Source organism: Pseudoliparis swirei, chromosome 4 (genome assembly GCF_029220125.1).
Source record: "Pseudoliparis swirei isolate HS2019 ecotype Mariana Trench chromosome 4, NWPU_hadal_v1, whole genome shotgun sequence".
Classification (NCBI taxonomy): Eukaryota; Metazoa; Chordata; class Actinopteri; order Perciformes; family Liparidae; genus Pseudoliparis; species Pseudoliparis swirei.
Window position 1 is genome coordinate 20,365,599 of NC_079391.1, and position 16,288 is coordinate 20,381,886.

The window sequence follows — 16,288 nt, forward strand, 5'->3', positions numbered from 1 at the left end:
TACACTTGAGGCAGCGCGGTTGTTGACACAACATGTTTGACTGGCAGTTCTCATTTTCAATGCCATCTTAACACGGTTGGACAAAGTAAATATGCAAGTCAGGTTCTATTCAAGCTCAGGTATTTCCCACAATCAAGTCTACATTGTCGTTACTCTTGTGTCAACTTTATATCGCCCTGATGTTTGGCTTCACGGCGCTCTGCTTTTGTGATAGAGCCGTTATAGCACAATGATAATCTATAGGCATAGAAACTATTCCACTATCAAAAACATTGTCTATTATAAGAAATGTAGTTTGATCAAATACAGTTTGTGACAAAACAACTTTTGGATCAAATGAATCACGGGAGGCAAGCAAATCCTCATTCTTCATGAAACAAGGGTCCACACTCAAGGTAACAACTATGCTAAAATGCTAAAGTGCTGCTATTGTATGTACCACGTTCACCTGTCTTTTTAGCTTGTTAGAATGCTAACATTTGCTCATTCACAATAAACTCAATGTGCAGCTGAGGAGATTTTTCTTTATATAAGAAGTGGATGTAGTCACTGTGACGTTACACGTTGGTTTACGAAGGCCGCTTTGAAACCTTGAGCTTTGGGGGGTTTTCCGCCGCCATCTTTTTTGGAACAAGAATTGACACGAGAGGGCGGAGTAGAGCACACCCGAACGCTGAAAAGGACCTTTCCAGGCGGCTAAAAAGTTACAAATAACTTTTCCGAAAAAATACGACGTGAAAGGGTTAAAGTCATAAAACGAAGCACGCACAACTCCCAGATCGGATAACGCCGTGGTAAGAACTGCAAGGTGACTCTCTGAATCCTACCCTTCTTTATGGTCTAGTTTTCTCTAAATGGCACCATTATTTACCAACTGGATAGCCATTAGAAAGTTTAAGGCACTTCCGCATTGGCTTTACCTTTTAGAACAGGAGGTCGCGGCCTAGTTTTTGGTCAGAAACCAAAGCAGTAGCTCGATGAAGAGTCAGCAGTTCATACAACTCACCCATGAATTGTCCTAAATTTCAAGAGAAATGATCGAGTAGTTAGAAATCCATTTCACTCAGAGGTCAACCGAGTGGTTGTCAGGTGATCACCAAAGTCAGTAGGATTTATCCTCTGGGGCCATAAATGTATTCTTGAAATGGCAATCTATCGGGTAGTCGTTTTGATTTCAGCGACCGACAGAGTCACGCTGCTGACATGGATAAAAATGTCAGTACGCTAGCGTACATCAGCGTACATTGTAGCGCCCCCTCCTGAAAATGTATCCGCCTGTATCTGTGCATACAGTGTGAATTGAATTTACTGCAGAAGTGAATATGCCCTGGCTTTTGATCAAAGGATGGACAACAAAGGACAGTTGTCCACCCTATGATGTGAACAAATTGTAAAAACATGTATCCATGCAATTTCATGTTATGGGTAAAATAGATGTTTACAATTGTTTGTAGCCAGATGACTAGAACTCTGTTTTTTTACTGAGACAGCCAGGAGACGGATTCTCTTTAGACAAATAAATACTTTTCACAAAGCAAAGTATAAAAAAAGAATAAGACGATACTATGAATCCAAACACGCACCAGAAAAAGTTTGGTCGGGCACATGGGCGAGGATAGGCATGAGAGTGTTTGCCTTTCCAACTTGTCCTCCCACCTGTGTGCTGTGCTCTTAACACTACTTGGCCCGAAGCCCCAGCAGCACCCACAGAAACATGGAGGCCATTATCTCACATCAGTGTGAGGATTCAGACTTCAAAAGCTGGTGGGAAGTGAGTCATGGAAAACTCACGCCGAGCAGCTCACAGATAGTCGCACCAGTACTTTAATGCCGGTCTATAAAGTTTTACTGTACGATGGTGATGCAGAGAGGTTTGGGAGAGACAGTGCATGACAAGCAAACAAGTCATTATTTTCTTAATTACTACATTTTTATAAATAAACATTCAGGCTGGTGTTTTTTATCATGGGATTTTCCCGAAGGCAAAATCCGGAGGTAGAGCAATGTGCCGACGGCGATACATATTCCCATACTAGATGTTAGACAGCAGGGCTGTCGCATCTCTGTATAATCTAAGGAATGCAGAGAGGACGTATTTGTGTAGGTCAACCCCGAAATTAAGTATTGTACTGGTTCCCTCGACAAAAAGCCAATAGGTCCCTGATCTCTATTGGCTTTTGGGTTCTTGCTCAAAAATAAGCTCCTCAAAATATAATGTTTGAAGCGCAATTAGAAGAAGTTACGATTAGCCTATTAACAAGCTACGTCGAGTTCACGTGAGCGCGTTGGAATAAAATTAGGTTGAGATGGCGGACTAGTCGGCGTGTTGACCTGAAAGACACTAAGAAGATTCAATATTCACGAGGGGAATTTACTTTATATCATAGAACAAAACAATTACAATATCTTAAGCTTGCGTCAACCACACACTTTATTTCAGGCATCTAGCCAAAAACCCATCAACGACACTATTTTCAAACAAGTAGACGATCAACTATGTCTGATGTGTCCTTATTTAAGTACAGCTGCAATATGTAGGTTTTGGCTTCACCCAGCTGTGTGGTTGCAGATTGCAACCAACTGAAACTTTTCCCAAGTGCCAAGTACGTAGAACTAGACTAAGTTTGGTTTATCCATTCTGGGCTACTGTAGAAAAAGCAACAGCTCATCCAGAAACAAACACACATATTCTTATTTTCCTGTCACTAAAGAAAACATGCTTATTAAAAGAGTTTTACATTACTGCAACACACTACCCCTTACATACCTGCAATGCAAGTTGCAGGTATGTAATAAGACTAATAAAACTCACGAGCGTGTGTGCAAGTAACACCTGTCGAATAGCGATCCGTCAACTTGTTGATGAGGGAGGTCAAATTCCAGACAACTTTTGTGCTGCTTAGTACTTTTCCATTTGTGGAACTAAAGGACATGCTCAGAAATATATTGTACTATATAAACATTGTTATTAGGGAAAACACCAACCGTATGCTGATGTCTAAGAACGTGGTCTATGACTGCAAATGACAACTGTTAAACGTGCAGGTTTCATTTACATTTATATAACCTCGAGTCGAGGGGGCTGTGTACACTTTCAAATTGAATCTCCTTACAGTCAGCGCTACATTTTAGACCTAGTTTGTTTAGAGATTTTGTAAAAGCTTTGTTCCCAGATCCTGCAATGGGCAAAGAAAAAGTGTCATCCCTATATTAAACTAGAACGGGCACTCGGTAGAGCGCATACCTTCGCCGCAGCCACATGTTGGCATTAGTTGCTTGCCAATTGGATCAAAATTGACCGCACTATGGTAAAAAGAAGATTTTGACTTTTTCATGACCTTGACCTTTGACCCGATCGATCCCAAAATCTAATCAAATGATCCCCTGATAATAACCAAATTTCATGCGATTCGGTTTAATACTTTTTGAGTTATGCGAGTAACACGCATACAAATAAATAAATACACAGCGATCAAAACATAACCTTCCGCATTTTCAATGCGAAGGTAACTACCCAATTCTCTCTGTCTCTCTCTCGCTCTCTATCTCTGTCTCTCTCTCTCTCTGTGTATCTCTCTCTGTGTCTCTCCATCTCTCTCTTTCTCTCTGTGCGCTGGCATGCCCTTTATGTCTTCCTCTATAATCTACTTGTCAGTGTACAGTGTCAGCAGCCCTTCAGCGAGCGGCATACCTGTTAATACAATCCCAGACACCCAGGCCTGGGAGACGACACACCGACTGGCAGCGTTACGTCACCGCAGCCGGGGCACTTTCACCCTCGGTGGCCCCTGTTGGCCAATGCCAGCATGCCCCCCCCCTCCTCCTCCTCCTCCTCTTTCATGGGAAGCTGCTCCTGGACCACGCTCGCGACGACACCAAACAAAAAGAGTCTGATCAAAAGTTTACACCTTGCACTCAGCTAAGTGAGAATACCAATGGCAGGTGTTGCAGCTTAATAACTCCCCCTCTCTTCTCCTCTCCCACTGACACGTTTCTAAACAGCTGAGTACACAGGCCTATCTCTGCAGCTTCGATGAGCCTCCATTTCACATATTTGCTTTTGATAACCTTTTTTTCTCCTCCCACTGGCTGAGACAATTGGCGAAAATCCACGAGAAGTCCAACAAGGCTGAGAAATGGGAAGCAAATCCGCCCCCTGAGCTGGCGCTTCATACACTGCCACTAGCTCGTTTCTCCATCCTGTCGAGAACTGAGGATTGCCCAAAGGAGAATTCCTAAATACTTTTCCACATGAGAGGCAAGGTGAGAAGAAAACGATCACTCTTGATGGATACAACTTATTTAGTTTCTTCTGAAAAAGGCTGCATCTGCAGCTGACCCCGGTTTACCCGAACCTTTAGTCAACTCATACAGCAAACCAGCAGGAATGCTTGAGAGTTTGGCCACCAAAGAACCTTTAGACACACACCAGTAAAGTAGGTTTTTGATGGGAGAACCTATCTCTAACAACTAGGGGGGTGGGAACAGTAAACCCCATGACACACAGTTCACAAGCCCCCCCCCCCCTTAACATCCACCTCTTAAAGTTTCAGTCAAAGAAGTACTGATGGTGTACTTTAATGGATTATCAATGAACTACAATCTCTGACCTCAGCCTTGTGGTAAACATCGTTTGTTTGATACAGTAGAGTAAAAGACTGAGTGTTAAGTTATTAGCATTAAATTAAAACCCTCTTTCGGAAAGAACACCAACACACACAGAATAAAGTCTAAAACTTTGTCAGAGGATCACAAATGATCCTCTGACAAACCATAACACCCAAACAGAAACATTATTATAGCGTGATTTACCAACACATTTAAACGGGGATTCCTTTTCACAGAAGAACCACTTCTTTGCACATATATTTAAATGTGTTTTGCCCCACTATAATCAAATTATAGTTACACGCCGTAATATTATACCAAGTAACACAAAATGTCCCTGCAGTGGACTTAGGGCCAAATCAAAACTCGTGTGCACCCATAGTCGCATGACCCCACGTTGAAAAAAGAAAGCATCATTTACAATACTCAACTTTCTGATTGTTTTCCTCCATAAATGCAGAGGTGCAATATACATTGTAGGGAAACATTGCAGCCTCTATTTACACGGCGGTGCTCTCACCACGGTGCGTAGAGTAAAGCATGGTGGTTGTTGATGCTGCTTCGTGTAACAAAAGCTAAACGTGCTTCCCCACATTCGAGCAGCGGCTGCGGAGCGTGGAAAGAGCAACGTTTCCCCCCGCGTGCGTGTTGAGTGTGTGCGTGCGTGCGTGCGTGTCTGTGTGTGTGTGTGTGCGTAATGGCATTACTTACTCTCTGCAATGGCGGGCCGGAGGCAGAACGACAGACCCAGCATCAGACTCCAAAACAAGGTCAAGCGGCTCCTTTCCGTTTGAGACCTCATTCCTGGACGAGTAAATCCTCCCAAACCTTGCGAATAAATATGTCGAGGGGCAGGAGACGTGTGCAAAACCTGCTCACAATTATTAAAAAGCTGTTTTTGTATTGTTTCCCTTAAATCTCCAGCCAGTACCTTTGTAGCCGTTAGCCGGCTAATGGAGCTAACGTTAAGAGCTCGTACGGACAGGCTAGCGTTAGAGCTTCCTCGAGTCCAAACAAAAAATCACCGATTTATTCCTCTGGCGAGAAAATATCTATTCATAGTTCGGTTTTATTCCCGCCAGAAACAACGCCGCACCGGTGTGTATAATGAAACTAATGCGGTGAAACCGGCGGCGGGGACCCCCGTGTGATCCGCATCTTCACGCTCCATATCTGGAGCAAAAACGTTCAGCGTCCCGCTGCTGGAGAATTCCTCAGGAGGCAGAATACGAGCAAACCCACCCTCCTCTTTCCCTAAAACTGGGATGGAAAGAGGCCGTCTGTGGCGCACATTAACATGTTAAATTGATGCGCAGCCTCCTTGTGTGAACGACACGACGTTTCTTCCGAAATATCCAGGATACAATCTAGTTTCAGACCGCAGCCTCCTTCTCCTCCTCCTCCTCCTCCTCCTCAGCAGCAGCTCATCATGCACACACCGCGTTGATGTGGTCGGAGTACTTCGCCTTCATATCAGCGGGGAAATGGATTATTTGCCCGTTTTGCTCGGGCTCGGGTCAAGTCCTCTGGTTAGATGATGGCCTCCGTCGATAGATAGCTGAGCGGGGAGCGTCGTTAGACAGATTAATGTACAGGTACCTACGCGGTCTGCAGTCTGCGGTGTTCGCTGTAAACACAGCGCCCTGCGCAGAGATCGTCTCTCTTTGCGAAGATGAATCACTCCTCACTCTTTGCCCCGCCTTGCAAGTCTGGGAAAGTGGGCGTCGCTCCGACTGCAGTTTGTCGACGGTAGGAGAGCTGTTACCATAGTGACTGGTCTGGTACTTACAATAAGTCTTTTATCGATATTAATATCGATATCAACAAGATGACGCCACATGTCATTGTCATTTGCACATCTGCACAAGGACCACTTCACTACCCAGACTTTGATTATACATTCACACCAGACAAGGAGGCTTTTTGGTTTGTTTATTTATTTTTTATGAGGGCCTTTATTAATCTAGCACATACACAAACATGCCTTTTTTCCAATTCGCCAAATACGTTGGTTTTCGCACTGCTTCGTAAAAGTCCATATCCCTATAACAGATTAAAAACATAGACAGAGTGAGACTTCAGACCCAACCTTCTACTCTCTGGACTAACAATGAACTGATTTAAGTAAAGTCCTAAATGTTTAAAAAATCGGTCATTTCTTTAATGTTTGAAGTGCTTTAAATATGTTTTCCTCATAGCCCGGTGCTTTATATATGTTTTCCCCATAATGGCCAAATCTACGTCCCAATTGGATTCTTTAATGTTTGAAATACTTATATATGTTTTTCATATAAGCCCCCCAGCTGCAGATGTTCAGGTGTTCAGGACTTGCTGCCTCAAATTATCCTGGAATAATCAAATCAAATTGGGTCAATATTTCAAATTGAAGTGCTTTATATGTTTTCCCCATAAGCGTGCGTCCCAATTGGGAATATTTTCAAATTAAAAGTCCTAAATGTTTCAAAATCATTTCTTTTTTTTTTTGTTTGCTTTTATATTATATTTTTCCCCATAAGCCCGGCATTGACAATTAAAAGTCCAAATGTTTAAAGAAATCGTCATTTCTTTTTGTTTTGAGTATATTTATATTTTTTTTTTCCCCCCCCGGACAAATCTACGGTCCCAATGGAAATATTTCAATGTTTACCGTAATCGGTAATTTACTTAATGTTTGAGGTGCTTTATATATGTTTACCCGAAAAAATGGGGGGAAATAATTTAATAATAAAACCTGTAGCGGCGTTCTCGTTTTGTGTTTTTTCTTATCTACTAAGCGAGTTTCCTCTCACATGCACGGAGACCGTTCATTTCCTTTAAACAGCAAAAACGCTTGACAAAGTAAACAAAATAATAAACGTTCAAAAATCTCTCATGTCTCTTTTAAAAAAAAAAAATCTCTCTCTGCATCTAATCTGTTCCTTGTTCTGCTGCGTCATAGCGTCATTATAGCCTTAGCCTGCGTGGAGTCACACACACAGGCAGAGACACACATACTCACACCACACACACACACACACGCATACTCTGCAGACTGACCCTTGACCTCCCAATTGTCTCTCAGATATAACCCTACTGCTTTATATTTAATATATTATATTTACCTAAATACAATACTTTGAGGTAAACTTTCACAAGAGAGAATTGTCATAACCCTTATACGATCCTTAAAACCAGTCTTTTAGTTAATTTGTCATACTTTCAATTAGCTTAAAGATCTGGATTCTTTTCAAATTCAAAGAGGGGCCTCTGAATATGAATACCCTAGAGGTTTGGACCGATAGCTCTGAGTTAAAAACAGGTCCAAATATTCTCTTAAATTTGCATATTTTTGACAAGTGCAAAATGGCCATAATCTCCTAAATATTTGTCCTGAAATCCCAAATTGAACACAGACACTCAGGACAGGGCCTACAATGAGGTGATGGGGTGAAATTTCCTCCAAACACCCACAAGAGTTAATTGGCTGTCTGAAATACAGGACTTGAAGAGGGTGTGTGGTTTAATAAATCTGAGACCCTGTTGTGAGCTTGGGCTGATTTTAGCTTTTTTCTTCTAAACATGTCATAGCTTTGCAGGTTGTAGCCCCTCCCAACATATAGCACTTAGCATCCCTGCTTGGGAAGGGTTTAAAAACCCGGAAAACAAAATTCCTTCCTTCAAAGGTTAACAACTCCTCAAATGTGTGTACTATATGAACAATTTCAATTGTATTCTACCCAATTTGGGAGTGGCTACAACCTGGAAAAAAAAGCTAAGCTCTGACATGTTTACCCAATTTGACCCTTTGGACCTGTTTTGGGGCCCTTAGCTCAGAGCTATCGATCCAAAACTGTAGGGTATTCATATTCAGAGGCCCCTCTTTGAATCTGAAAAGAATCCAGATCTTTATGAACAATTAAAAGACTGAACAATTAACTAAAAGACTGTGTGTGTACGTATTTAGGTAAATATAATATATTAAATATAAAGCAGTAAGGTTATATCTGAGAGACAATTGGGAGGTCAAGGGTCAGTCTGCAGAGTATGCGTGTGTGTGTGAGATTCTGCCTGTGTGTGTGTGTCTGTGTGTGAGTGTGTGTCTGTGTGCGTGTGTGTCTGTCATTCTGTGTGTGTGTGTGTGTGAGTGTCTGTCTGTGTGTGTGTAGAGTGTGTGTGTGTGTGTGAGTATGTGTGTCTCTGCCTGTGTGTGTGTGTGTACGTATGTGAGTGTAAGAGCAAGTGTGTTTTAGTATATTTAAGTTTCAGAATTGTTTATAATTTAATATTTAGATTTATGCTCATTTTGGAGGAACTATAAGTTGAATATATTACAAGATCTTTATGCAGGCTATTTAATGACGCCATGACGGCAGGTAAGAACAGAGCCGCATTAGACATGAGAGATATAGTTTTTTAACGTAAGACCATGAGATCGTTTTGAACGTTTATTATTTTGTTTACTTTGTCAGCGTTTTTGCTGTTTAAAATAAAATCGAAAGAAAAGGAAATGAACGTCTCCTGTCATGCATGTGAGAGGAAACTCACTGTGTCTGCAGCTCTTTAGTGGATTAAGAAAACAACAACGACGGAACGCGCGCAGTGAGTGTCTATGTTTCTGTCAGTGTGTGTGTGTGTGTGTGTGTGTGTGTGTGTGAAACAATGTATTAGTTTGCATGCATATCAGTGGAAGTTGAAGGTAAATCATGTTTTATTAAATTATTTTGCATCAGTCAATGCTGGGGCTTATGGGGAAAACTTAAACATTTTGGACATTTAATTTGAAATATTTCCCAATTTGGACCGTAGATTTGTCTGATTCCCAGGATAATGGAAGGCAAGATTGTCCTGAACACAGCTGCATCAGTCAATGCTGGGGCTTATGAGGAAAAACATATATAAAGCACTTCAAACATTAAAGAAATGACCGATTTCTTTAAACATTTTGGACATTTAATTTGAAATATTTCCCAATTTGGACCGTAGATTTGTCTGATTCCCAGGATAATGGAAGGCAAGATTGTCCTGAACACAGCTGCATCAGTCAATGCTAAAACATATATAAAGCACTTCAAACATTAAAGAAATGACCGATTTCTTTAAACATTTAGGACTTTTAATTTGAAATATCTCCCAATTTGGACCTTGTCTGATTCCCAGGATCATGGAAGTCAAGATTGTCCTGAACACAGCTGCATCAGTCAATGCTAAAAGATATATAAAGCACTTCAAACATTAAAGAAATGACCGATTTCTTTAAACATTTAGGACTTTAATTTGAAATATCTTTGTCTGATTCCCATGATAATGGAAGTCAAGATTGTCCTGAACACAGCTGCATCAGTCAATGCTGGGGCTTATGAGGAAAAACATATATAAAGCACTTCAAACATTAAAGAAATGACCGATTTCTTTAAACATTTAGGACTTTTAATTTGAAATATCTCCCAATTTGGACCGTAGATTTGTCTGATTCCCAGGATCATGGAAGTCAAGATTGTCCTGAACACAGCTGCATCAGTCAATGCCAAAACATATATAAAGCACTTCAAACATTAAAGAAATGACCGATTTCTTGAAACATTTAGGACTTTTAATTTGAAATATTTCCCAATTGGGACCGTAGATTTGTCTGATTCCCAGGATAATGGAAGTCAAGATTGTCCTGAACACAGCTGCATCAGTCAATGCCAAACATATATAAAGCACTTCAAACATGAAAGAAATGACGGATTTCTTTAAACATTTTGGACTTTTAATTTGAAATATTTCCCAATTTGGACCGTAGATTTGTCTGATTCCCAGGATAATTGAAGGCAAGATTGTCCTGAACACAGCTGCATCAGTCAATGCTGGGGCTTATGAGGAAAAACATATATAAAGTACTTCAAACATTAAAGAAATGACCGATTTCTTTAAACATTTAGGACTTTAATTTGAAATATCTCCCAATTTGGACCGTAGATTTGTCTGATTCCCAGGATAATGGAAGTCAAGATTGTCCTGAACACAGCTGCATCAGTCAATGCTGGGGCTTATGAGGAAAAACATATATAAAGCACTTCAAACATGAAAGAAATGACGGATTTCTTTAAACATTTTGGACTTTAATTTGAAATATTTCCCAATTGGGACCGTAGATTTGTCTGATTCCCAGGATAATGGAAGTCTGGATTATCCTGAACACAGCTGAATCAGTCAATGCCAAAACATATATAAAGCACTTCAAACATGAAAGAAATGACAGATTTCTTTAAACATTTTGGACTTTTAATTTGAAATATTTCCCAATTGGGACCGTAGATTTGTCTGATTCCCAGGATAATGGAAGTCTGGATTGTCCTGAACACAGCTGCATCAGTCAATGCCGGGGCTTATGAGGAAAAACATATTTAAAGCACTTCAAACATTAAAGAAATGACCGATTTCTTTAAACATTTTGGACTTTTACTTTGCAATATCTCCCAATTGGGACTCTTCCTTGGTACAGTAAGAGTTTTAATGTTAGCATAATTTAAGATAAATCTCAGAAACGATCTATAAAGATTTGAAATCAGTTAATTGTTTACTTGTATATGTTAGTGTATGATTTGTCGCCATCTTATTTTGAAAAACGGATGTTGTTTCACGTAGTTCTTTCCGCTAACTTTGCAAAACCGGATGTTGTGTCACGTGAATCCTTCCGCTAACTTTATCAAAACCCTCGCGCGCTCCCGATCGAATGCGTTTACCGTCAACATCAGTCTATAGGTGCACAGAAATGTAAGTGTCGGCTGAGTTGACCACGGAGATCCGAGTGTCGGCTGAGTTGACCGCAGTCTCTCTGGTCGCCGCCGGAGCGACTCCAAATCCGGGATGCTGATCCAGGATCAGGGTTGTTTTGCTGCTCAAAAACACCCAGCAGCGCAGTGCTGCTTATACAAAGATCGTGTCTGTCTGCACCACCACCTGTAATTACACTTTTGAATTCACGCAGTCACAGCTGTGTCTCTATATCCACGGTGGTATGCACCTGTCATGCATAGCCTACGCGTGCATATACCACTTGCGTCTACATATTAACGTATTGATTTTACGTGTCTGTGGTATATCTGTCTTTTTGGTTATCCAGACAATAACATTATTTGTGGTCATGGTTGTTTTTATAATATGACATTACATTATTAGGCTATTTAACTGTGTTTAATGGACTGGAATATAAATCATGTAATAGTCTAATTTACTCCCGAAAACATTTCTCGTTGATCTTAAACCCCATGCCTTGTAAAACTAGATCACAAAATCCATCACGGAGTAATGTCGTTTGGAGCTTGCTTGGCAGCAACTCGTGCAAAAACATTCGGCTCTGGGTTTCCCCTGAAAAGACATCGAAATGCCGCCATCTTGAGGAAAGCAGACCTAACTGCAAGCTTCAAATCTACAGTCAAATAAATCACAAGCGGGATGGAGTAAAAGCTCTAATTTGCACAAGTAAACTATGACACATATTAACGTAGTCCTTCTAAAGGTATGACGTAAACTATGAATTATTTTGTCTTTGCACACATTGTTATCATGGGAGGTCACAGCAGTGGCTCTTGACCCAACAACCCTGTAAGATGTTTCAAGAGAATTGCCGTTTCCTCGAATAGCTGTTTTAAGAGAATAGTTGTTTCCTTTATTAGCTGTTTCAAGAGAATAGTCAGCTGAGGCGTTCCCTCCCTGCTCCTCACTTGAGTGTAAGATGTCAGTAAGATGTCAACAGCGTTTGGTGGTTTAGGTTAGCTTGAATGTTAGCCCGCTACATCTACTGTTGTCATACTGCACGGTGTATCGATACTAACACAGTACCCGTACGTTAACAACGATGTGATTTAGTATATTTTTAGTATCAATCCTTCATTAAGAGAGCGTGTGATCAGGACGCACGCGCTGCTCCGCTCCGTTAAATGCTGTCTGCACGCACTGCGCTGTGCAGCGCTCAGCGAGTGGCGTCAAGTGGCGGAGCTTTAGAGACCGTCTTCAGCTTTAAAAAAAAAAATTATGCCAGAAGAGAAATGTTTAAGTACTTTTTCTACAATGCAGACAGTCTGTAAAGTTATGTAACTCTACAGTTGATCATATATAAGTTATAATGTTAGTATCGTGATAACAGAGAGACAGAACAGACTTAAGGAAAAGTCCTTGAGGACTGTTCAGGCCAAAAAAAAGGAATTTGGTTCACGAATGACTTATATATTTGTTATTACTATAATTATAGGGCTTAGTCAGAGCGGAGGACCTTTTGTTCTTAAACAGTTTGTTATCATTATTTAGATTTGTGGTCAGAACAATTAAATGACCGTAGTTGTGGTTCAGGCTTCATCAAACAACGTGGATGTGGTGACAAAAAAAGAAATCCCCCCCCCCCCCTTCGTTGTCACCTTTTTCACCACTCATGAGTTTGCAGGTATGATTTAGGCACCCCTGCGATCATCACACTTTTTCTGTTACAAACTGACCCCGGCCCCCCATCAGAGAAGGGAAAAGTTATGTGGCCCTCACAGGAAAAAGTTTGGGAACCCCTGCTCTATAAGCTGTTTCAAGAGAATAGTCGCTTCCTCTAATAGCTGTTTCAAGAGAATAGTCGTTTCCTCTAATAGCTGTTTCAAGAGAATAGTCGCTTCCTCTAATAGCTGTTTCAAGAGAATAGTCGCTTCCTCTAATAGCTGTTTCAAGAGAATAGTCGTTTCCTCTATGGAGAAGGAACCGCTGGAGGAGAACTGGAACAGCAGACAGCAGCTGAGGCGTTCCCTCTTCACACGTCCTCGGAGTACAGGATAAGCAACTCGTCCTGATGCACTTAATGGTAATAACTAATAGATGTGGGTGACTGTGGCTCAATGTGTTCTTGGGCAAGACAAGTGGTCCCCAAACTAAGGCCCGCGGGCCGGATACGGCCCACCTCCACATCTGAGGGGAAAAGTTATATGACCCTCACAGGAAAAAGTTTGGGGACCCCTGGTATGGATGCTCTCTCTGAGCCACAGAGCCAAACAGGGATTTAAACTTTCAACCTTGGCCTTGCATGGCCGACTGAGCGCCAAAAACATCCACAAGACTGAGAGGCAAAATGATGTCCCACTGTTGCCTTGCAAGCTGAATATAAAGAAGATAATTTAAAACAACACACCAACTCATCACACTTGAGACGCGGACAGGTACAGTCGCAAGGCTCTTCCGAGGTCTGGGGGCCCGGGCCGGGCGGCTTATGATGCTGCGAGAGAAGCAGGCGGTAAACAGGAACCCACCGGCAGAAGAGCCCCCTGACAGTTTTGATTATTCATGTAAATACAGGCCGCTTCATCACTTCACAGAGGAATTATTCGACCACTGCACATTACCTCAGCTCTGGCAGGCTCACACTCAGCATCCAACACAATCCGACAATTAGCACTGAAGGAAGGATGACAGAAGGAAATGCACATTAAAAACTGAAGTGAATATCGGTGGCCACCCAAGAGTCCAGCATACAGTGAGTCACCCTCTAACAAGTGCTCACTGTACCAACATGACCTCCCTGTGCCAGAGAATGTTGTGCCTGTCCACTTGCATTTGTTAAGTCCCCATTAAAGTCCCCATGAAGGCAGCCGGCGGGCCAACCTACCTCGACTGTCCTAGTGGAATCCATTCTTGCACCGCACTCATGTGGAAATAAGCCTGTTTACCACCAACGGGTCACACATGCTAATGAGCGTCTGTTTGTTTTCCACTGTGCTCATGCAGGAGGAAGGGAATTTAGAGGGGAAATAATAGATGATATGCAGACAGCAACCTGGGTGGCTTTGCTGCACTAATGATGAAAAATGTACAACAGAGAATTAATGGATATGAAATCAAAACAGGAAATGTGGTCCGGCGGTTTGGATGTCGCTGGGTTTTGATCCCGCAGAAGCGCGGGGTGTTGGCTGGCCTGGTTTGGAGGTGGAGGTGGGGTGTTTGTGGCAGCAGAAACCTCTAGGTGGACTGCAAATAGACCCAAAGACCCAATGAGCTTTGGTAAGGTGTAATATCATGTATAGATATTTGTTGACATCAACTGTAGATGGTTCCTCTGGTTCCGTGTCTGAGGGGAGGAGCCTCAAGTCCTTCAGCTGCTGTCAGGCTGCACAACAAACTGCAGGAGATCCTGGCAAACTCAACACTTTACTCAGAACTTTACTTTGTTTTCCCCTTGTATATTTAGTTTCCTCTGTATATTTAGTATTTTAGTTTAGTATTTAGTATTTAGTATTGTTATTGTGTTTTATTTTTATTAATGCTCTAACGTGCACCGCTGCTGTGATCCTGAAATTTCCCGACTGTGGGACAAATAAAGGATTATCTTATCTTATCTTATCTTATCTTAGATCCTATACTGATGACCCAGCACTCAATCATCAGAAGCCCTTCTATATCTTCTCCCCTTTTGCTAGTGCGGTGTCTGTTGAAAAGATGTCTGTTTAGAACGCTCCACAAAACAATGTCACACTCAACACTGTGCTTCCTTGTGTCTTGATCAATACACCTGCCACGAGATACGGTATATAAACACCCAAGTCATGTCAGAAACACCACAGAATAGGCCTACAATCTGGTTCAAGGAAAAACAACACCAGACATTACCATGAGGCATTCTGGGGCCCCCATCTGAAAGGGTCCCAAACAGCTAAACATGTGTTTTGATGTTGTATGTTACTATTCTCACTTAATTTACTTAGCCACAAAGCTCTTACAAAAATGCAACTCAGCTCTATAGTGTACTAATTACTTACCTCATTCTCAAACTAGTTTTTAGACTTCCTCACTAGTGGACTCCAGGCTGTTTGGATTGCCAGCCAAACCTCTTCCACTCCAGTGTTGAACACCGGAGGCCCCCAGGGCTGTGTGCTCGGCCCCCTTCTGTTCACTGCACACACCCACGACTGCTCCCCCAAACATGAAGAGAACTCTGTTGTGAAGTTTTACAGATGACACTCCCGTTATCGGCCGTGTTACATAGCGTTCATATCGAGAGGAAACCAACAACCTTGCAGGGTAAGAGTCCACATTACAAACTTGCATGGGATGTCCACATCACAGGACAGGAGAGCACCATGTGATTAAAACCGCCCAGAACGTCATTCACACTCATCGGTGGTATCGGTGTAGGGTTGCATGCAAAGAGCAATAAGGATATTAAAAGACGATATCCACTCCACCCTCCACATTTGATATAGTGGTTGTTCTTTTGCATGTTTTTGTATTTGGTTGTGTTGCGAAATGAAACTGCAATCTGTATTTTGTTTGGCAACCCTGTTGTGCAATGACAATATCAAATAACCTTGTACATTCTACTTCTTAAATTAAGAATACTTTCCAACATAATCTCAAGGGAGCGATCGCTGCGGGGGTCCCAAACCAAATAGTGTTTCCTGGGAAGTACATTTAAGTACATTGTGCTGATAATGCCTCTTTTTAGGAATTGAGAACTTAAATTGCCCAGTATTAGTTTAACTTTAGAAACATTTGCTAATACCCACGCTTCAAATTAGAGAAAGCGTCAAAAGTAAAGCGACTTGGGGCCCCACATCACTAAACGTAACCCTGAAAACATAGATTCAAGTCGGGGTTACTCGCGGTTAGAAAACCGCACTGAAATACACTTGGTGGAAGTATTTCCACCTCTGTCATGCAGAGATTAAATTAACAAAGGTGTATTGCAAAA

At 41.7% G+C, this 16,288-nt stretch overlaps 1 protein-coding gene and 1 long non-coding RNA gene across 3 annotated transcripts in view; both read right to left on the reverse strand.

Moving 5' to 3' along the window:
• igf1rb (insulin-like growth factor 1b receptor) overlaps positions 1-6,208 on the reverse strand; it is a 41,600-nt gene extending 35,392 nt beyond the window's left edge. For both annotated transcript variants that reach the window (XM_056412385.1, XM_056412383.1), the window contains exon 1: positions 5,320-6,208. In XM_056412385.1, coding sequence (XP_056268360.1) covers positions 5,320-5,410 — 91 coding nt within the window. In that variant the 5' untranslated portion in view covers positions 5,411-6,208. The remainder of the gene's footprint in view (positions 1-5,319) is intronic.
• A 336-nt stretch (positions 6,209-6,544) lies between these two features.
• Positions 6,545-15,563, reverse strand: LOC130192672 (uncharacterized). Its single transcript, XR_008831425.1, has 4 exons — positions 15,357-15,563; positions 13,947-13,998; positions 13,736-13,819; positions 6,545-6,651 (listed from the first exon to the last, which is right to left on the reverse strand). It is a non-coding gene; the product is annotated as an uncharacterized LOC130192672 (long non-coding RNA).
• Positions 15,564-16,288: the final 725 nt, after the last annotated feature.